This window comes from Haliaeetus albicilla, chromosome 7 (assembly GCF_947461875.1).
Source record: "Haliaeetus albicilla chromosome 7, bHalAlb1.1, whole genome shotgun sequence".
Taxonomy (NCBI): Eukaryota; Metazoa; Chordata; class Aves; order Accipitriformes; family Accipitridae; genus Haliaeetus; species Haliaeetus albicilla.
The window spans coordinates 13,144,796-13,168,533 of record NC_091489.1 but is presented as its reverse complement, the minus strand read 5'-3'; the positions used below and the strand labels follow the sequence as shown (position 1 = coordinate 13,168,533).

The following is a 23,738-nucleotide window of genomic DNA, read 5'->3' as shown; positions in this document are numbered from 1 at the left end:
GTTAGTCCTGCTAAGACCTCAGGTGCAATCCCATGCTCAGTTTTTGGTAGTGTTGTTCAAAAAAGAGGCAGCAAGTTGATCACAGTCCAGAAAAAGAAACAGCGATATTTGTGAATGGTCTACAAAAAGGTGGTGTTGGAAGTTAGCAGTTTAACCTGTGGGAAGAAGAAAACGGAGGGAAAAAAAAAAGGGGGGGAGGGGAAGAACATAATGCCCTTCATAAATACAAAACGAGTTGCTGTAAAGAACATTTCTGGCATCCACAGAAGACAGCAAAAGTTAAAGAGAGATGTCTGTAAGATACCAATAAAAACCACTCTGTGGTAAGGACTGTGTACACTAGAATAATTTGCCTAGGGAGACAGTGGAATTAACATGCTGGGACAGTTTTAAGGACAGGTCAGATCAACATCTGTCAAGAATGATAAGCAGAGCTGAATGTGTCTTGTGGCAAAGGATGCACCACGTGATTTCTCAAAATTATAAAATGAAGCCAAGGTAAATTCCATGAAGTACAACAGTATTAAAAAACCAGAATACATTTGGTAACCCATCTTCAACCACAACAAAAAAAATTCAGAACTTGCTATAATTGTGCTTCACTTCTGGTTTATACATTTCACACATAACTACAAAGAGAATTTCCACTCCTCCATTTGTAATAATAGGCAACTTTATCCCAGAGCAGATGTTGCAACCTTAATCTGGTGTGCTTGAGACACAGACTGCTTATGGTGATGTCTAATCCAAAACGGGAAGAAGAGAAGCTAAATACACCAGCTTAACTTTTATTTTGTGTTTCAAGAGACATTTTACTTTTGCACCATTCTCAACTCATGAGTCTTCAAGGGAATGTTTTTGCACAGATTTCTGATCTGTTACATTCCTTCTATTGCTATTCTGCAGAAGTAGCATAGCTGCTTTCACAAAGCTCCTGCTCTCCATGAGGTAACATCATCCAACTCAGGAAGGTAAGTATGAGAAAGAACAAGGAATATGGAAAGGTGGAATTAAAGTATGGTGGAGGAGGCACTCAAGGAAAAGAGAAAATGAAGCATGCAGGACAAAGTGAATGGATAAGGGTGCTGCAAGGACTCTTCTACTCTACTGAAGAGAGAACAGGTTGTGAAGCTTTGAAAAGATGCATGGGTGGAGTGAAATGAGGAAGGCAGGAGAGCATAGGCTGAGCTGCTAAGGAAAGGGATGGAAGAGGAAGATGATAGGGACTAGTAAAAAGAACAGCCTCGAGAATAAAGATGGTGTCATGGAAGGAGAGCTGTTACAGATAAAAGATGGAGGCTTCTCCCATAGTTTTGAGTCTCCTGTAACACGGCAGTACAGAGGCACTATCTGAACTATCACTGATGGATAGACATGGTAATTCTAGAACAACACAGCTTCCTCAGGTATTTTATCCTACCTCTGCTCTGGGAAAGAGGCTGACAAATCCAGTGTTGGTAATCAAAACCTTTCACCTGCCACTTAGCAGCTCTGTAAGAGCAGTGGAAATAAAGGTCTCACGCTCAAACCCAGAGATAAAAACAATTAGAACAGTAAAAATGCCTAACACATGGTAATAGTCCATGACATTGTCCATTTTGAACATCTCACTGCTCAACATAACTGCATCCAAGTCACTCTAAAGCTGCTGGTAACAGAAGGGGTACAAAGATTGACATGCTTATGTTTCAAGAAGCTTTGGTTTTGGTTTTTTTTTGTGAAACCCCTTTCTGCAGACCGGTAAGTTCTTACTCAAATGGGTTTACCATGTTCTGAAGGTAATGAACCAGGTTAAGAAACAGGTCCAACTCCTGTAAGCCTTGCTCACCTATCCAGTCCTCCAATGAGCAACAGCACCTACTGACACCAGGATAAGTGGTGTGATTCATGCCAAGTTAATATCCTTAGTATGATACATAAGATGAATTTTTGCACACCCTTATTATAGATATGAAACTCCACCCAAGCTGGAGACATGGACAGTCAATAGGTTCCTTAAAAACTTCTAATAAGCCACTTTTTATTAAAAGAGCTATTAAAATTACATTAAATACTCATGAGTCACACTTGTTCACAAGAAGCCTCAATTTCATTTTCATTCTACTTATCAGACAGCTGAGAGATAAATTTATGCAAGACATCCTTTTAGCTTTCCAAATCTCCTTTGGTGTTTCTATTAGCTGTTAAGTGAAATGTGCCATTTTCCTCTGGTTAGAGAGGTGAGACAGGACACAGCTCATCTTGTAATGTTCCATTTTGGGTGGGTTTGGGGTATGAACAATGCAAGATTCTACGTGCTATGGGGTCAGCATTTCTGCACTGCAAGTTACCTAAAGCATTGCCACGATAGAATACGTGTTCATATAGAAAAGGAATTACATGAACGTTGCCACCAAATTTTTAGGTTAAACTCATTGACAAAGTGTCTCTTCCTGCAAGTAAATGAAGCCAATAACTTTCAAGGTGACCCACAGGTAACAGAGATTAACCAGAGAGAATTGCATTAGCAGTAAGAAACAGAATGGCCCTGTTTTATGTAAAAGATTAAATTCAGATTTATTTTTTAAGAATGAAATTGTTAGGCCTCAGGTCCTGGCAAACTGTTGTGATCTCATATAGAAAATACTATACTCCTGTTTTCAAGTCCACAAGAGGGTGAAAAACACAGTGGTCATAAAATGATAAAGGGAAATGGGTGTTAAAAAAAACCCCAAACCAAAACCAAACAAAAACCAAACAAACCCCAAACCCCACACCCAGAGATCATGAAAAAATTTCAAGAATGCTAGCTTAAGAGTCCATAAGCTTATAGGTAGAGATTTGAAAATTGCTATAATAACCTCTCACGAAAGCTTTCATACTTGAAGCACAGTTCAAGAGCTGCTACTGTGTAACTAGAAACATCCTTTCAAAGGAATCACCTCGAACTACCTCAAAGATAATGATAAAATATTCTTCAGTGCTAGGAGGACCCCAAGATTCAATAGAGAAGATTTAAAGAAGCCATTTATGTCAAAGGCTGAAAGGAAACACAACAGGTAGCTTACGATAAGCCAAACAATCTTAGAGCCAATTGCAATGTCTTGCCCTACACTCCTTTTACTGTGAACAAAGGCCACTATTGACTAATTCTTGTTTTAGAAATATGAATAATTTCAGTCAGAAGAATCTCAATGCATCACTACTAAGAAGAGAAGATCAATTGTTTTTGCACTATTCAGAGAAAACAATAAGTATTTCCTGTCCCATGTAGCATGGACATAGAAGAAAACACAAAGAGCGTTTCCTACCATACTTTGCTATGCTTCCCATGAAAGTGACTTTTGGCAAAATGCCCATCTCCTTAAACTTCATTACGGACCTTAGATTTTTTTTATATCACTCTGCTAAAATGCCTTCCTGCTTTCTTCTGCATTCGCTGGCTGAACTATGGTCAGGAAGACATTTCTATTTTTGTAACTTTTAAGAGTATATGAAATGCATTAAAGTTGCAAACCCTCAGGATATTCATGCCCTGCCATTGCTCCAAATGAGGCTATAATGCAATAAATACCTTTTGTATTCCGGGATCTTTCTAGGTTTTCACCAAACTTGTGCAGTTTGTTCTTAAAAGTTAACAGTTTTTAAGTCGTCCTGTCATTTTGTGAAGCTGGACTAAGATATGGCTAACTTCAATTCCTGCCCGTCCCCCCAGTGCTTTCAGGTGTATAAAACACTCTATGAAGAAACTGTTCAACCTTTCTGTTACTTTCTTTTTCAATCCTTTCACTTCACTTTTCTCATTTATTTCATCTTGGAGCTTGCAAAGTTTCAGAGCAACCTATCATAGTGGGAATCAGAGCCTTGACCGTGGCTCACCACTTCTCCTGCAGTACCTATAATGAAAAGGTCAGAACTGCTATTCAAATTCTCCTTCTCTGACCTCATGCCTCATCAAATTGAGCCTGCATTATGGCTAGGGACCATGACAGATTCACAGAAGAGTGTGTCACCAAGTGATGATGTTTCTGGCAATCCATTCTAGCTCTAACTATTAACAGAATTAAAACATTTTTTTAAAAGTGCCTTAAAATAACTAAAGTTGTGCTACATTACTGGGGTTTTTTGGTTATTACTTATTACCATACTTTAAAATACATTATACTATTATGGTGTCCTGATCAATGCAGACAGTTCAGGGCTCACATAAGCAAAAATAGCCTGCTGCTTTGTGGCATTTTTTTTTCCCTTGCAGCCAGAGTGCATCACCTGTTTTTCTTTACTCCGGCTTAGTTTTTTAGTGACCTACTCACTGAACCTTCTAGCATTTCACTCCTCACCCTTGTGAGCAAGCAATGACCAAATTCCCTTCTTCCCTCTTCTTCCACCTGATAAATGCAGTGAGAGGTCCCAGCTCCTGGGGCACCTGCTCCAGACTCTCTTGGATTCCTTATTCTTCCCTCACTGCCCCAGAGCTGAGGCTCCTTCCTTCAGCACTCATCACCTCCTGTGCCTGAAAAGTCTAAGTATCCCAACAAAACCGACAAGAGTGGAAAAAATGACCAGGAAGCTCCAAAGAGCATGTCCAATCGCCCAAAATTTATGTTCACCTTTCTTTCCTCCTAACCTCCTTTACTCCCTTTAGACCACAAATTCGGTAAGAAAAATTCATGGCTACTTAAATTCTGTAATAACTGTTTATCTTAGCCAAACTGTAGAACCTGAGAAGAATGTATTTAATTTGTTTTTCTACATTTTTTTTTAACAACATGTGTTCCATACCTAACTACCCCTTGTCATTCAGTCATGGAAAGCTTCCTGAGATATTTCATATTTCCACTTTACCAGAAAAGTCCAAGAGTTGATGCAAATCATGGTGTTTTTCCCTTTCCACTGTTTAAAGAAATTTTGAACATTAACATTTCTTAGCAAATTAGGATGACTGCTACAAGACCTCTACATATTTCAAGAGCAAAGGTGTAAGCTGTCGTGGTTTAACCCCAGCCAGCAACTAGGCACCACGCAGCCGCTCTCTCACTTCCTCCCCACCCAGCGGGATGGGGAACAGAATCAGGAGGAAAAAAACAAAACAGAACACAAAAAAGTAAAATGATTCTTAGCTCAACCCACGAGTTTAATAACTAAAGTAAAATAAAACATAATACTAACAATAATAAAATACAATAATAATAGTAATGAAAAGGAATATAATAAATTTTTTTTTAAAAGCCACAAGAAAAGACAAGTGATGCACAATATAATTGCTCACACCCGCTGACTGATGCCCAAGCAGCGATCCGCCCCTCCTGGCCAACTCCCCCCAGTTTATATACTGAGCATGACGTCCTATGGTATGGAATATCCCTTTGGCTAGTTCGGGTCAGCTGCCCCAGCCGTGCTCCCTCCCAGCTTCTTGTGCCCCTCCTCACTGGCAGAGCAGGGGAAACTGAAAAAGCCTTGATTTAGGATAAGCACTACTTTGCAACAACTAAAACATCAGTGTGTTACCAACATTATTATCACACTAAATCCAAAACACAGCACTGTACCAGCTACTAGGAAGAAAATTAACTCTACCCCAGCTGAAACCAGGACAAAGTTTGCATGTACCACCTGCAATTCAATAGCCACAACAAAACTAATCCACTAAGGCTAAACATAACTCAGTTCAAAGGAAGAAAAACAAAGTTACCAAGTCCCCCAAAATGCTCATCCAGCCTAGGGTTGAGGTAAATTCTAGTCCTGTTGTTAACTTGGGAAGCTACTCAAAAACAAAGAGATCAAGGGAGATAATTTGCCTGCTATTGTCTAGCCTACAAACAAAAAGTTATCCAAACTAGTTACGCAGTCAAAAACAGCAATCAAGAAAAATAAGCTTGAATTTTGCTAGAGGGTCAGCAGCTTGGCTCCTTTTTAGAGTACCATTCCAACGTGAAGTAACCAAAACACATAAAATAATAAAAAAGGAGCCAAAAAACCATTAGGCTGAGATTCATATTCCTACTCCATTCCTAATAAAGCTGTTGAACCCTGTTTAAAATATTTAAATTATTTAACCTGCAAGTGAAGAAGAAAAGATTCACTAACTTTGTAGAGAAGATGCCTACCTGGAAGATGAGACACTACTATTCCCATTGCTACACCAGGAACTGTTTATATATGTGAATAGGGTTGATCACCAGATAAGGTTAAAATGACTACAGAATATTAAATTGCAGAGCACTCTGCTTCGAGATAGGAGATAAGAGTTCAAGTTTCCTCAGGCAGAGGAGAGAACCAAACTTTGATTTTCTACACCGCTGGATCAAACCACCACCTCCTACTACTTTGCACACCATGCCTTTCATTTCTCATACTTTCCCACAGGTGTTCAAAACGAAATACTTAGTTTGGAGCTTCATGAAATAGCATTTTTTTTCAGCCATCACCAACTGACATTATGCCAGTGAAACTAATGCATTGTTCAAGAAACGAGAGCCTGCTCCACGGTGAAGTAACAGCTCTCTGCCTCTGCATTTATATTAACGTTATCTCTGCCATATGTCGGACAATTATTTAAAGTAGAGGCAGGATGGTACAACGAAGGGATGGTTGGCAGTGAGCTACTGACCAGTAGAGCTCGACTTTTCTCCAGACCTCCACACACCACAGGAAAACAGGACAGTTCTCTGAAAGATGCTAGATCAAGAACACTGTAATAGTCCGGCAGAATTTTAAGATACATCTGACTTTTTTTTTTTTTTTAAAGTGTGGTCTAGTGGACTGGACTTTAGACTTGAGCCAGAGCTCACCTAGATTATCCGTCACTCACTGCCCATTCACTGCTTAATTAGCTCTTGTGGCTGGTATTTGTTTACAGCTACACTGGGGGAGACCCAGACTAATGCCGTGGTCTGTTATTAAGTTGTAACTTCCTATAAATTTCGTGCTACTCTCTTGCAAATTGAGTTACAGAGGAGAAATTAGGGAATTACATAGGTAAATATTCATCAGCAGCTGAATCTCAGGGAGGCAAGGCCTAAATAGGGATAATGGTACTAAAATTACCAACCTCAAAGGATGCAACAAAGGCTAATTAATGTTTTTAAAGGGTTTCGAGGGTGGAAAGTGCTACACAAAGGAGAAATAAAACTATTTTGTGAGCTTCTGTGTAGGCTAGCAACTGAAAGCTCCAATTATGTGGCTTTCAACAGTTAACCACATGAATATAATAAAGCTACTCTGATGACCGACTTCCTTCTTACTTCTCATTTGCATGACTTTCAGCACCTCTCATATGCTGCAAAACTTTAAAAGCTCTCTCTTCTGTCAAAATGAACTTGAAATATGGCTTAACCTTTGCTGGGATACCAGAACAAGGAGAAACCTGAACGGGTCTGTGGATGCACCAAGACAGAAAGCTGACTGAAGCCTGAAACGTGTGTCCTGGGAGGTGAAGGGGAGATGGACTTCTTTCAAATACTGTTTAATTTATCAGCCTAGTTTGTCTTTTAAAGGAAGCTTCCAAATTCTGATTTTTCTTTTGCTAGCTTTATTTATCTTCCTAATTTATCTGGATGGCTTATGAGTAAAGCCTTATACAATGAAAAGCTTGTCTATTTTTCCACACCTTCATCCACCGGTTTAATAAGACAGTACTCCTGCAAACACTGCCTTCTTTACATCCTTAAATGAGCCTGGGTACACAACCATACTGCCACTGTTTTCACATAGTGCCTAAACCAAATTATTATAACTATGGTCTTATCAGGGATTTCAACAGCAACAGGCAAGACACAGACATAAAAAAAAAATTACCAGTATGTGTTTCATAAAGAACTTATGAATTCCAAATTTTGCTAATCATTTCAAGTCTTTCTTCTTTAATTAGTTTCTAATCCATGACTGATTTTGTTCATCATGCCCAGCAACACAAGAAATTCACCTCTCTGATAAGGTACTGAAATTGAATCCTTTTGCAAAATATTACCCATCATTTTCATACATGTATTTTTACAGGATTATTGCCTTCCCCAACTCAGTTTGCTTGAACAGCCAAAAAAACCTTGGAGTCAGGGAAAATCTGGATGTAGTAATCCCAAATTACTTTGTTCCCTTATATAAGATACAGCTGCAACCTAAACTGTTGGGGAAAACTTACAAATACAAATCAAGAGGGATATGACACATGGGAGTCAGGAAGAAGGGTTTCCAGCTGATAGCCATTCCTTTTCATTATTTTGTGGAAAACAGATTGATCAATCACCAAAGAAATCACATCTCTTCGAACTGCTTGAGTTCTCCTTCAAACACACAATTCACAGACCATCTTGTTTGAAACAGAGCATTTCTCTGCGTGCTTCAGGCGACACTGCTGAAACAGGAAACCTACACAACACCAAAAGAAGATAAAGCATGGAGAGATCAAAAGAGAGTAGCTGTGCAGCATCAGAACCTACATCATGAAGAGCAGGGCCAAGCTGGAAAAAAAAAAAAAAAAACCAAAACAAACCAAAACCAAAAAAACAACCCCTTTGAATTTGCAGATGGAGGCCTGCCTTCTGCCTTCCTCTGGGCATCTTTGTTGGAGGAGCGTCCTTCTGCTGCAGAGAAACAGACGTTCCAAAGCACATCCAGATGTGCACAAATACTGGTGATGTGTTTCTCATTCTCATCACAACATGCTCTTGATTTATTCTTGATTAAGACCTGTTTGTTTTCCCTGATGACCTGTAAGGCTGTCATGGTTCTTACAAGTGCGGTTTTTGAATACCTCACTAGCTTCAAGATTTCTGTCTTGAGCAATAGCCTTACTATTCCTTGAGGACCCGTGGTGGTGTTCCTCAACCCAGGGACTTAGAAGAAGTGCAAGCTAGCGCAACAATTAGTTGACCTCTGAAGCTGCTGTCAGCTGTCTTCAGCACACAGAGATGGACTGGAGAGCAGCGGTTGGGGGACAGAAGGAGAGTACACAGAGGCTGCCTGGGGAGTCAAGCTGAAGCGATACACGGACAAAGAGGAGATGTCTAAATACAAGACATTACACCTTCTAGGATCATTCTTCTGTTGGTTTAGTTGCTACCACATTACAAAAGTCTGACACTCTTCTGACGCAGCCAATACACATTGCTGTTCTTCCCAGAGCAATGCCATTCAGCTGGGTATTTTGGAATTCTTCTAGTAAAACGGGAATGGCAAGCTGGGCTGTACGCCACAGAAACTGTTCACCACAGAGTTTGGGGGTTGGTTTGTTTGTTTGTTGGTTTTGTTCTTTCTAGTTTTTTGTTGGATTTTTTTCCTCAGATATGCACCTTCTCAATTGACAATTTAATTTGCTTTCCTTTTTAACAATCGTATCCTTTGCAATGAAATTTACCTAACGGTCCAGATAGCATGATGCTGTACATTTTCATTTTTGCTGTCATTTTTAAATTCAGAGGGGAGAAAGGAAAAAAAAAAAATACACAAAGGGAGCTGAAGTTAGTCAACCAATTCCCCCCTCCCCCCAAAGTCCTCAGGCTCCGATGAGATTAAATCACAGAGTTAATACAAATCTAGTCTGTCAGTTCCAGCAGATACGCACTGCTTCTAGGATAAAAGAACAGCACAGTAAGAATATATTCAACTGATCTTAGGTTCAAAGTAAAAGTCCTGCTGAATGTAAAGGGACAAGAAAATCACTACAGATGATGCCAAAAGATTAAGAATAGCTAGAAATACGTTTATAACACTAAGGAGAATTTCTCCCCTCCACAATTATCCATCAGACTACCAGAAGTGAGTTATCTTTTCTATTTATAACATATTATTTTATTCATAACAGTATTACCAGTTCAGAAAAAATAACAATTACCTTTGACAACCTGTTCTTCCCATCACACTGACATTGCCAAAAATACAAACATTTTCAGAAGACCAGAAGTGTTAAACTGAAGATCCTGCTCCAAAAAGCAAGGACCCTCCGAAAGTATGGAAAAGATAAGGTTACCCAAACCACCATAGCTGTGCAGTCTGCTGAGTCTCCGGCATATAAACTCTTGCCTATAAATAGACAGATTTTGCTTAAGGGATTATTCATAAATGGGCTTCCAACAAAAACAGTGGTGAGACTGCAGGAGATCATTAGCTTACAGAAAGTTAAGAGATTTTTACTTAGTCTGCTAGTACTAAGTGGACTAAGAACTGTTTAAGAACAGTATTCACTTTGCTGTGTATGGAACAAGCCTTGCTTTATTTTCATGCTTAATGCTAGCTCTGTATTTAAATGCCTTTGCTGTCTTGGTGTGTGATACATGAGACACTAAAAATAGCCCATCTGTTCCAGAATTTCCATTGTGTCTACCTTTGAAAAGCTCCACTAACGATGAAAAAATTACTATGTATTAAACTTATGAAGATAAACCCTAAAATGTTGAGAGACTGAGACTGCACACATAGTAAATCTCTATTATATATTTTCTATGTAAATCTACTTTATGCACCTCATATTCAGGCAAAACCTCCTCTATTTCAAGCTATACTGGAGAAAAAAAATAAATAAATAATGCTTGAAAGTCCATGTCTTTCACTGCTACTTTTTCTTTTGTGTGTCTGCCTGATAAGGCCTGGAAACTCTCCAAAATTTAGTAAGTCTTATCTGTGTGTTCTCCAGCTTTTTCTGTGCTGTAGATACCTTTTTAATCCAACTCAGATGTTGTTTATACTTTGGAGGGCCTTTTGCAGCCAGCAAGACAAAACAAAACAGTGGGATCCTGTTCCAGCAAGATATAGAGGTGTCCTCTCAGGACAAAGGTAAAAGCAGCCAGTATTGCATTTGCAAAGCAGAGGTGATCATTTCATGGCAGGGAATAAGCAGTCTATTTTAGGATCCTGAGATTTTAATGTACATAAGAGGCAAAGAATGGCAATGTGGCTAGAGCCAGCTACAGAGCAGGGACAGGAGACTCCACAAAGATGTCCAGCATCCCAACTCCAGCTTCGGTGGCTAACTCCCACAGTGATTTCTTAAATACACATCAATCACTGACTGCAACAGTTCTGGGTATTTTAGTCTCCTTCAGTGAAGGTTGGCTAGTTTTTCAAGTAGTCTTATGATATCACCAGCCAGCAGTACCGTATCAACCAAATATGCCTCCAAAAAGGTTAAAGCCTAATTCCTCTATGACTCAAATTACTCTATTTTTGCCACTTTTCCTCCACTCTGCCTTGCTAGACCCATGCCATTTATACATGATGACATTATCTAGATGGTCAACCCCATTTGTAATCAAACAACTGGTTGCTGAGCATCTTTCAAAACCATGCACAGCCAAGACTTATGAGGACTACATACCTGTTGGGCAGCAAGGCAAGAAACTTATGTTGGGTTTACATTCATTTCTATTTTCTGACTTTGCATGTGTATATGTGCAGGTACTGTAAAAACACACGGGATTAGGCAAGTCAATTTGTCAAAAAACATGCACTGTACTTTACCACCATGTATACAGAGAGATTCTGAACACTTCCCTTTTTACACATCAAAATGAATTAAATGAACGAGGGAAAAAAAAGGGTATACTTGTGTGCCTTATAGCCTTCCAGTGGCATTCATTTTAAATTTATGTAATTTACAAGTCAAAAGATTAGTGCAACTTTTCAGTGCCACAACCGTAGCTGTCAGAGTCCATCAGAAAAACCTCAAGCTGTTCTTTGACTTCATCAGCTACAATACAGACCTTGGCAGCAGCAGTTAGCTGGCCACTCTCAGTGATGGACGAGACAGCAGAATGCAGTTTGCTCTTTCACAGCTATATCAATGTCGTCCTGCCCTGCTGACAGGCAAGGCGAACCTGGTTTTGTCAGTGAGCCAGGCAGATATGATCCTGAAGATGCAAAGGAAGCAGATAGGAGCAGTAACAAGGTGCCATCCTCACAGAGTCACTTTGCTGGCTGTAACTGTGTTTTAGCAGATGCCCAGCTCAATATTACCAGTGATACATCCATTATGGGCCTGAAAATCTACTATATCTACTCCAACTGCAGTTTTTCCCTCAGCCAAAAAACCACATGGTGCGCAGGAATAGGCCAAACGCTAGGAAATGTGGGCAACTCCCATGCTGTTCACAAACATTAATGTCCAAACCCAAGCACATTCTCTATTATGAAAACAGAGGCAAAATTCCAAACGCAGAAAGCAGTTATTGTGGTTAGGGACAACTAACAATCCTTGACGGCACTACCATTTGGAAAAACACTCTGTTCAGCTCCATCTGCAGCTACTGTTTTGTTACAAGATATGCTGCTCTCCCAAACAATTTTACCAAGTGATTTTTTAAAAAATTCAACTCCAGAGCAGGATATCTAGACCAAAATGGCCATGGTCTGATAGGAAAGGCTGGAGAGCTGATTAGAAAGTACAATATACAATCAAGATTCAGCACTTGCTCCCAAACAGCTTAAAATTATTTCAAAGTGTACGGAAGCAGCAATAAACAGTTCATATTTCTGTCCTTCCAGTGGACATGCTACAAAGGGCAATCTGGGCGAGCCGGCGCTAAATACATGTTCCTGGCAGAGCTCTGCCAGCTCAGGCACTTCTTTGTTATTACACTGCTCCTCCTGACACAGCCTCTCCGTGCAACTTTTAGAGGATGCTTCCATCCCTGGGGTGACCCACTCTTTCTCTCTGTTCAGATCATTCAGTAAAAGCAGCTCCAAACCTAACTTTGGCCTTTCGTGTTCCTGCTATGTATCATTTATCACTCATACTGCATTTCAGAGGAAGACATCAGAACTGCCATCCAAAAATCAAGCTGCAGTCTCCCAGCTATACCACAGCTGCTGATTGCCTGACCTTTCATGATTATAAAATCTAAAGATCTATCCCAATACCTTTTGCTTTATGAAGTTTTTTGCACACAGCACCTGTAGCTTTGAGATAGCTGTCAACAGAGACTCTCCCCCTTGCCCCCTTATTCCTTATTTAGACCTGACCTCAGTGCAGGGGCTGAGTTTATCCTAGGCTGGTAACCCCTTCTCATGATTCAGTAACCTCCATTCCAGCAAACCCCTGGAAATCTGCACTAGCACTACGTGCATATCAGCTCTGCTCTGTTCTAGCACTTTGCTAAAGAGAGCGAAAAGACAGGGCCAGGGAGCAGAAGTACTGCCCATCCCCAGCTCTGGGGCAACCCCGTTGCTGGGAAGAGAGGGTATATAGACAGCACTGTTCCTCCTCACCCATGCTAGGAGAGCAATGTACAGCAGAGCAAAGCCAGGCTAGACTAACATCCACCAATATTACTGGTGCATAATAATTTTGGGGCTGCATATATTTGCTATCATAGCACATCTGGGATATGCTATGAAGCTGGCATTTCCCCTGGCATTACTGCCCATTCACTATGCCAAAACCTCTGCAAATACACTACCTTTCCTCAAGCTGTAAAGAGAGGAAAACCATCACAACAAACAAGTTGCTATTCTGTGCTGTCTTTCACATTAGTACTTTTGCAGTCACCTCAGCAGCTCTACTGTTTAAACCAACTCCTGTTTCTACAGCAGACTATAAACAGGCATGCCCCTCTACAACACTGAAAATGCATTCTAGTCAACATGGCCATTTCCCACTCCCTGTGTACCTAAGTCAAGCCTGCCTACTTATTAATGAGAGCAAGTTTCAGCTACAGTCAGCGCTGTTTGGGTGCTGTTGTTGTGGAAGTGAGCCAGTATCTATAGTCTCACGTGTTATCAGCAGAATAGCTATCTGATGTCCAGAAACTGTATTAATAGTGGTGACAGACGTAGCAAAAATTGACCACTAATGTCATTTTCAATTGCAATATCTTCTCTCTGAGGTGACAGTTCAAGAAGTCATCACTGGACTACTAGAGTGAGCAAACTCAATATGAGAGCCACTGAAGAGGAATCTCCAGGATGTCTTTTACACAGCCACTTTCTCTGTCTACAGCTTCTCTCAAGCAGAATGAGGTAGTGAATCACTCACTGGCCTGTCTTGGGTTAGCTCACATCTATTTAAACCAGCATGAAGCTCTGCACCTTTGATGTGAGTTAATTAAGCTCACGTGGCTTTCCCCAGCCTGGCTTCTGCAGCTTCGGAAGTGAAGGAAGCCAAATTAGGCCCATCTGTCTAAATGGAAGGGAGTCCTCTCCCACCATAAGGCACACTACATTACCCAGCACAAGAGCTGCCTTCCAAGAGCACCAGGAAAGGGGGTTTCATTGCTGCCAACAGCTACCCAGAATACCAGCCATTCCGAGCGTGGGGGTTTTCAGGAGAACCAGGATTCTGCGCGGTCAGCTTCTTCGCAGAAGCCTCAAGGGTCTGTCTACAAACGGATTTCCTGCAATAACCTTTTGTTTAACACTTGGAACTTCTTGGCAGCAACAGATCTGCAAAATACATTTGAATTTTTTTCATTTAAAAATAAAGAAGGAACTAGCAAACTTCAGTGGGGCTGAGGAGATGACTCTCTTTGCCTTGATCCTGCAGCTGTTCATTGTGTAACCGAAGTTCGTTGTACGGAGTAGTCCGTACAAGCTCTGGAAGCCTCTCAGTTGCTAAATTGGAATCCCAAGAAGAAAGAAAGTAGCCCTAAGTAATCCACATCATCAGGTACAGCTGCTAGAGAAAGGACACAAACCACTCCCTGCTGCTAGTCAGTGCTAGGATCTGGGGAAGCAAAGGTAGAAGACAATTCTAGAACTTCAGCTCCCAAATTTGTCTTAAAGGATTTGATCTTGCAGAGGAATTGTGGAACTGTGGTCAGATCCCATGCTGGCTCTGTCACAGTGCTGTGCCTCAGTAGAGGTATTAACTATACTTTGGTTACGAGTTTCTCTATGTGTTATACAAAAATTACCACCACAGCAAAACCACAAGTGACAAAAAAAAATTAATTCCTTCAATAACCTGTTTTTCTGCAAGACAAGACTTGAAGGAAATATCTGTAAGACTGTATGTAAAAGTGTACGATACTGTTGGGAAACACAAACTTAACACTGAAGAGCTAACAAAGCAGACAAAGTTTTTTTCTCTGTCACAGGTGATCTGTATGAATATTATGAAAACTAACAAAGGAGTTTACAATGCAAAAAGCACAGCAATCAGTAATACATACCCTAAGCAGAGACAAACATTTACTGATGTTACAGGACAGTAAGGAAATTGTCCAACAAGTGAAAACACATGATGTTTTTGTGATAGGCCTCCTAAGAGGTTCCTTCTTAAACCTAACAAAAATGAGGTATGGTGATGACCTGCATATAGATTAGTTTCAGCTACAGTGGGACTCCCCAGGGAGTCTACACAACTGAATGGCTGAAAAACTGGCTAGCTGGGCTTTAAGAATAGCATTTAATGTGCCATACTTGGAGGTCAGTTACAAGCAAAGTAGTGCAGGGGCCTATCCTGTTAGATACCTGAGGAGGAAACAGAAAGCACCCCTGTGAGGTAACAGATAATGCCCACCTCAGGCTGCAGTCAATACGCTTGAGGGCAGGGCTGCCATTCAGAGTGGCCTGGCAGGAACCTCATGAAATTCAACTCAGACAAATGCAAAGTCTTGCTCCTGAGGAGAAGCGAGCCCATGCACTGGCACAGGCTGGGGACCGACTGGCTGGGCCAACCTGCTCTGCAGAAAAGGCCTGGGGGACAGTAGCCTTAGCACGAGCCAGCAGCATGCCCGGGCAGCAATGACAGCCAGCAGCACCCCACACCGTAGGAGGGTAGCTAGGAGATCAAGAGAAGCGATTCTTCCCCCTTCCCTGGCATCTGTCAGGCCATTCTTGGACCACTACTTCTGGCTCTGCAGTCCTGCGTGCTAGGCAGGCATTGATAAACTTGAATAAGTCCAGGGGAGGGCCACCAAGGTGCTCAAGGACTTGAGCCTTTGCCCTGCAAGAAGAGATGGGAGATTCAGCTTGGAGAAAAGACAGCTTTGAAAGGACCTACTGGCAGCCTGCTGGTACCTATGGGGAGGTTATCAAAAGATGGAGCCTGGCTCTTCACAGTGGTGCATGGCATGAGAATGAGAGACAATGGGTATAAATTGCCATGGGAGGCATCTCAGAGTATCAGGAAAAAAAAGAAAAGTTCGCTATGAAGACAGTGAAGCAGTATAACAGGTTGCTCGGAGAGGCTGCAAAGCCTCCATCCTTGGAGGTCTTCAAACCCAATCAGATAAAGCCCTGAGCAATCTGGTTTGAATTCAATGTTGACACTGCTTTCAGCCAAAGGTTGGATTAGAGACCTCCTGAGGTCCCCTCCAGCCTGAAGGACTCAGTGATTCAATGTCCCCGGCTACAGGTTCTGTAACACGTAATAATGGAAAAGGGTTCACAAAATTGAAGACTGCTTACATTTGGGAGCCTGAAACCAGCGTTTGCACCTTGGAGTGCAAAAGACAGCACACAGTTTCGCTGTGCTCATGCTGGGAGCGTTTTGTAGCAAGGAAACAATGCTTTTGTCAGACACTATCTTGCCTCCAAGAGTTGAGGTTTGCAAGCAAGTGCGCGCAAGTAAAAAGTACTCTAATTAAAGAGGAACTAAGAAATGCAGACTCCAAGGCTTAATGAATCATAACAAATAACTAGAAAAAAAACTAATCCTGCTAACTTCCAAGTGGTTAATTGAGTTGGCTGAAACGTTTGTGTGCGTGAACACAATCACATACAGTTATTTCCCTGGGTAGAACTCTTCAAGCTGAAATACTGATTCTTCATCTGGGACATGAATGGCAATCATTTGTTAATAAAGTCATAACTTCTCTACATACCATATCAAGGTCTTGGGAAACCCTCCGTTTGCGCAGCTCTTCCATCCTCTCACACACATCCGTGAAGCAGGTGTTGTAGTAGTCTGCATACTGCTGTGCCAGGTCATCAATATTTCCCAGTGACCCATCCTATGGTGGAGACAAAGTAAAAAGAAAAGAGGTTAGTCAGTTTTAAAATTCTAATTTAAAGGTAACACCACAACTCTGAGGGAGACCCCCTCCCTGCAGCACACCCAGCACACAGCTGTTGGTTCATCCTCTCAATCCCTAGCCCCAAGCATGCTAACACTCAAGAAAAGTTGAGAACTGCAGTACCACAGTAGCTCCTCAGAAACAGGTGGGACCTTGCTAATTCCTACACAGAGAGAGAAGACAGAGACAGCAACGCACAGCAGTGGAACAACATATCCCCGGGCACTATCTGCCTCAATTCCCTCCCACCTACATACATTCATATTCCATCTGGTTCTCCCAAGCAGCTGCCCACTCATCCAATAACCAGTCATTACATACGTTTCACTGACCTTATTTACTTGGGAGTAGTCCTGCTTTCCTTGACAATGACTAACAGCTATTTAAAACATTAAACTTCTTGCTTATAAGCACAATCAGCCAGACTGCAAACAATTCCAGCCAAATGACTTTAACAGGCCAGTTTATGCCACCCACAAAGACACTCTGCCAGTTGCTCTTTTAAGATATACTGGAGGAGGAAACATGGTTTGCTCAGCCCCAGATGTCTGCTTTGCTAGGCAGGATTGCTACCCTGTTAATGAAATGGCTATAGCCAGGAATCTAATTGTAATCATTTGTTAATTACAGTCAAAATTCATATTTTTAAAATGACAGATAAATAAGGAAAAAACCAAACCAAACCAAAAAACAGGCTGGATTTTAAGTGACATGAGAAACCCTTCTAAACTTCAGATATGTACGCCATAGAGGGCTGGGCAAGGGGGTGGGCAGGGTGAATTAACAATTTCTTTGGTAAAATATGCACGCACTTAAAATAGGTCCAAAAGATGGGATTGAGTAATTTTGTTTCTTTGTCTAATTTATGAAAGAGCATATATGTTATTGTATACATTCCTTAAAGGGCGAAAATCTACACTTTGTGCATTTTCTGAGAGAAGAACAAGAATACACTGCAGTGTTATTTCATTGTTGCTGTGAATAGATGCAACAGATAAATACAAAATTATTTAGAATATTAGAATTAGAAAATTATTAGAATATTAAGAAAAAACTAAGCAATCAAGGAATCATTTAAAAATAATTGTGCTAATAATACACATAAGTTGCAATGCAAAATTTTAGCATACAAGTTAGGAAGAAATCTTTTAAATTAGAAACCACACATTACTGAAGCTCTTGCCATTTGGAAATAAGCATGTGGTCCTGCTTATTTCTTGACTATGCTGAAGAGGCAGATCTGTTCTAATGAAGTATCACTTCCACAGAATCAGAAAAAACATTCCAGTTTAAATCGGAGCGAAAGCCTATTAAACCACAGACTCTGTGAAACACACTCTCTGCTTTTTTAAAGTGCAATTCCAAATGCGCAACAGGTATCTCAAATTCCCCAGGGAAGTTTTGTAGAGCTCACATTCCCAAAATTGAGAACAGCTTGCAGTTTCTTGAAACTACTGTGTACAGTACAGGTGGAAAACAATTTGCATGTCTCTTGTTGTAGCAGCAGAAGCGAAATAACTAAAGTAAATACATCGATACACACACCCTCTGCTATATATACACACCTAGGTACTTCCTCTCTCAACCTGCCAAAGATCTCAAACAGGAGACGTTTCAAACGTTAAAAGACTGAGTCCCTTAGTGCAAATACACTCCTGGGAACTTCAAACTTTCCAGAGCTAAAACTACTTTCCACACCGCTAAGCAAGTGCATAGTTTACAAGGACAAGACGACAGCATCTTTGAGAGTGTGACAGTGCTACCCTGCCTTTCTACCGGAGCAGCAGCTCTACCCGTTCAGCAGGCAGCGAGCACATGCCTTCCTCCAGCCACCTCCTTGCCATCTATTGCTTCCCAACAAGCTGGGGAAGAAACTTGGACTCTCCACCTGTACCGCAAGCTCCACACATCTGCTTGTGCAACTGGACGCTCCTGCGGTGGCTGAGGGCACGCTTGCTGATCGCACACGCACAACCAGCTGCTTTCGCAAGGTTTGCGCGCTTGGTGGGGATAACGACTGCTGCAGTGCTGGGGAGAAAAATGAACACCAAACAGAAAAAGCAACCCCAAAACTTAACCAAAACTTAATCTTCATTTGCTCGCTGTTGCAGGCAGTAAGAAAACCTGTATGGCTTCCAAAGAGACGACGTGACATCTGAATCCCAGTCACTCCATCATAACAAACACCCCTCTCCAAGGGTTACCAGAAATTCCCACTTTGGAGTATCTTCCTGAGCCAGACTTTGTTTATTCCTTGATAAGCTTTGCTAGTTAAGAGTACAGGAGCTGGAAACAGTAATGATAGAAGGGCAAGATGGGAAACCATCATTTTATTTGAACAATATGAATCAGTCTATTTACTTTATCAGTCCATCTCCTCTCTCAATTCTGGAAACCGTTAAATTTCATATAGTACACCTGCTTGGAAACAGGAGTGACTCCAAATACTGTGAAATACTCCAAAGCCAAACACATCAAGTGAACATCAGCTTAGCTGAGAGCCGGGTGGAGCCGAGGTGAGGATCACAGCATGCTCCAGAGCTCCTCCGTGCACCCTCCCGGACCTCCTCGGGTCCACGGTCACAGACCGCTCGCAGGATAGCAATGGTGCTGCACAACAGATCAAAGCTGAACAAGTGCTCATTTTTCACTTATGTTGGCGTGCCGTTCACTGCGCTTTTCTTAAAGGTGGTCTCTACAAGGCTGAAGGCCTGTGACTGTCCCCTAGAGCAAAATTAGCTCGATTGCAGCACCCCAATTAAAGCCCACAGAACGTGGGTGGCCCCACCGCTAGCAAGCACGTGGCTGCAAAGAAAGGTCTATTCACAAGCGTCCCAGTCCGCCAGTGCCGCACCGTCCAGAGACGTCGAGCTGCAGGCACCAGCCTGCCGGGCTGACAGAAGGGATCGCTGTCAATGCTCGGGACTCACGCTGGGGGCTGTGCTCCAAATACGGCTCACACCCGCCCTCGGGGAAGAGTGAAAGCAAGCCTGACATCCAAAAATAGGTGAAGGAACAGAAAAAACACAAGATCCTAGAGATGAGAATTGATAACTGAAACATATACTCATTGCAACTCTGCCATACACTTTTGCTGGGTTACCAGGCCAAGGGCGGGTAGCTTGACGAGTTGGCCACTCCACAAAAGCAGCACACAACCTCCTAACTACATGCGGACAGCTTGGGGTTTGAAGTCTCTAGCTTCAAAAAATGAGAACAAAAATACAAATATTTGCATTTACATCTCAGCTTGCCAGGAAGTTGCAGTGGAAGATGCCGACTAGATCATTTGTCTCTGTGGCAAAGAGCTGCTTTTATGAATTTATGCGTATGGGTGTCCAGAAAGCACTGCTTTTGTCAAAAGAAACACAGATACACAAATCAAGCCAAGCCAAAGATAGCAAGTATTTCACACCCCACAGCATCCTCTCATGTTACATGTAAGGAAATAACGTCATAACTTAACAAAGGATCATATATCTGATTGATATTACCCAAATTTTATCCCTACATATAGTTATCTCCATCCTCCTCCTTTATTCTTCAAGTACTATTAAAAACATGGCAAAACTAAAAAAGAGAAGATGCTTCATTTTTCTACCACACTGATAACGGCCAAGACAACCTACTTGAGGTATCAACAAACAGCAAGTACAACTAATCAGAAGATGAATTTTGAACTATGGCATTTTGTCTATTCATTATATTGACCCTCCAGCTTCTCCAAACAGTTCTAAACTGTCTCACACAAAATCACCACCAGCGTGCTTTGTATTTCTATTTTCTTTTCAAGTTGAGTATTTTAAAAATATTCATATGCAAAACAGTAGCTCCAGCTTGAAAAGTCATTCATTCTCTTACAAAGAGAGTCAAAGGAATTGTCCAAAATGTTTTAAAAAATCCCTAGCATTATTAAAAACCCAGAACAATAAAAGCATTCATAACTAATAATATTTTAAATACATTTCACTCTGATGTATAAAGAATAAGAGCCAATGTTAATTTTCTTAAGTTCCTTTTACTTCTTGCTTTCATATGCTAGCCAAAACCTAGAGGATTTTTAAGATAATAGAAATAAAAGTCTAAACCCATCAGTTTGGTCACTCCTCTTCTTCCTTATTAATGGCTCTACATTGTGGGCTTGATTCCAATACTACAACAGGGTCTAAACAAACATGGACTGCCATCTTAGTTTCACAGGTAGGAAAAAGCATACAGCTATTTGATACCAAAAATAATAAGCCACTGCAATTCATAATAAGCCTTATGTGCCACTATGTCCCATTTTGACAGACAGGCCCGTATTTGAAACGGCTTATCTGAGCGATGAATAAAGACACACCTTTCAAATTTATTCTTACTGATATATCTGTAATTCAGTAGCCACTGATGTACTCGTAACTGCTTTAGTTTAGTAAGGTTTTTAAAACCAAGACCTCACAATAAACTCTCTCATTTTGTTACAAATTTAACAGTTAAGCAAAGCCCTACCATGAAGACTGCTTTGCACCAATTGTGTTTATTGCCATACAAACTGCAATGTTCCAGCTATGTAGTCCCACAGATCTTCTCTGGTGGAAAAAATCTGTAAGCAACACAAATATCGAGCAGAAATACCATTCCTGAAATGCTTTAATTTATTTGTAAAAAGTTACAACATGTTTCTCCTTAGACTTCACTACTGCCTGAGACCTTTCCATAAAAAAGTCTGATAGCCAGGAAAGTAAACAACCCACTAGTTTTAAAGGGTTAAACATAACATGAAGATTTAATAAAATATTCTAATGAAAACAGAAGTTATCTCGCATTTTTATTTTTGGTTGTTACATATGCTCCTAAATTTCCATCCTATAGTGTATGCATGCAACATTTTTTGGCATCATAAAACACAGAGTAAATGATGAATTGCCCTGGAATTCCCAGAGAATTAGTTCTGATATGCATGTGAATACCAAAGGAATCCGTTGGGATTCCTGTTAATGGAGTGACTACAAAGAAAAGTTGGACCGATTTGACACTTATTATAAAGTTAGGATTTCTCGGTCACTGCACATCAGTTGGTTTAACGCGCTGGCATAATCCTTTGTATTTGACATCTGAAAGTGTAAAGGAGAAAAACGTTTTGTCAGAGATCTCTGCTGGCAATAAAATTAAATAAAAATACATTCACATTTTAATAATAGTAATAAAATAAAACCACCATTAGCTAAGGAGGAATAACGGACTTTGCTAAGAAACACATACATTTCATGAACCTGCATCTGAACCTAAATACTGGGCACTGGCACAGCATACATACTTTCTGCATAAATTTCCATGCAGAATAAGAGTTTTAGAAAAAGCCACCAAAGATACAACTATTTGAGTTTGTACATTCCTATCTCAGATTCTAAAAAATGTATTACAAAACTGCATACTCCAGCATATCCTCCTCCTCCTATTTCAGCAGGTGTTAGGAACGTCAGGGAAGAGGTCTTGATTATCAGATATATGTGCTCACCCTCCATGACACTGAGTAAAATTCACGGAACTGCATGAATCTCAAAAATGTAAAAAAGATGTGCACGCTACAAGACCATTTGGTCAGCAAGACAGACGGGTCTCCATCTGCACACAGCAATGCAGACTACAGCATACAATGCAACTATACAAGTTCCTGACTTAAAAACCACTCCAGCTATGGCCACAGCACTTGCATAAACTGGGAGGTTAGGAACAGGTCAGAAACTGGGAGAAAAAAAAAAAAATCTGACTTTCTCCTATTAAAGTATAAATGTATGTGGAAAGGGCACAGACAAAGGGAAGGTGCTCTTTCACAACGCTTTGCAATCGTGCCCTGGCAAAGGCGTGTTTTTGACCTTCACAGACCAAGATGAGAAAAATCCATTTCCATGCCTGAAACACAGGACTACTGTGTGGAGAGTCACTGTAAACATTAGCAGCTTATTTCTGGCAGTTGGATCTTAACAGGGACGCCTACCAAAAATTTGTGGAACATGACCCTGCATTTCAATAATACCTTTGGTTTGGATAGCTGTAAGAAGTATGTAAATGAAAGCCAGAACATGGGCCAGAGCAAACAGGTTTTTTTGGGGAGAGGAGAGGGGTAAGAGGGAGAAGGGACCAAAAAAGCGGTGAAATGAGAACATCTGCTGAAGGGAAACATTTTTGTGCCAAATAAACACACGGTTTTCAACAGGACTTCATCTACATACCACATATCCTATGAGATGTTTAAAGTTAAGAACAACTAGCTTACCTAGAAAGCAAGGGATGCTCAGATTTTCATGGGACAACTGAATAAGATACCAGTCCTTTTTAGATATTTTTCTTAATGCAGGCTCACAGAAGCTCAACAAACTTGTGCATCCTTCCCTAGGCAACCTTGGACTGGCAGTGTACCTCCCTGCACTGCAAAATATACTAATGCATGAATTCAGGCTACAGGTGATTAATCTGAGACACACACTGTATTTCATGTTCCTCCACAGTTCTTTCTAAGGAGGCAGATTTAAATCATATCCAAATCTTCTCAAAACAGAAGAGTTAAACCTGTGTGCACCTTTCTGGCTAGGGCTTGTGTCTCAGTTTGCTACAGTAACACAGGCTTGTACCATGAGGACAGGCAGCTGTAGGAAAACCTGCAGAGCTTCAGCATAATTTTATCTGTTACACATTTCTGACCCTCTTACCTGTCCCTTGCTAGCAATGTATTTCTGCCAGGAATAAGGCTGATGTTTTGCCTTCTGGCTTAGCTTCAAAATGGTTGCCATTAAAAATAAACCCAACAAGCTGCTAGAGAAACGTTCC

The 23,738-nt window shown here is 40.9% G+C and overlaps 1 protein-coding gene across 7 annotated transcripts in view; it reads right to left on the bottom strand.

Moving 5' to 3' along the window:
- LOC104316278 (SAM and SH3 domain-containing protein 1-like) overlaps window positions 1-23,738 on the bottom strand; it is a 571,787-nt gene that overhangs the window by 86,332 nt on the left and 461,717 nt on the right. For all 7 annotated transcript variants that reach the window (XM_069786968.1, XM_069786969.1, XM_069786966.1 and 4 more), the window contains one exon: window positions 16,737-16,865. In XM_069786968.1, the coding sequence (XP_069643069.1) occupies window positions 16,737-16,865 (129 nt within the window). The remainder of the gene's footprint in view (window positions 1-16,736; window positions 16,866-23,738) is intronic.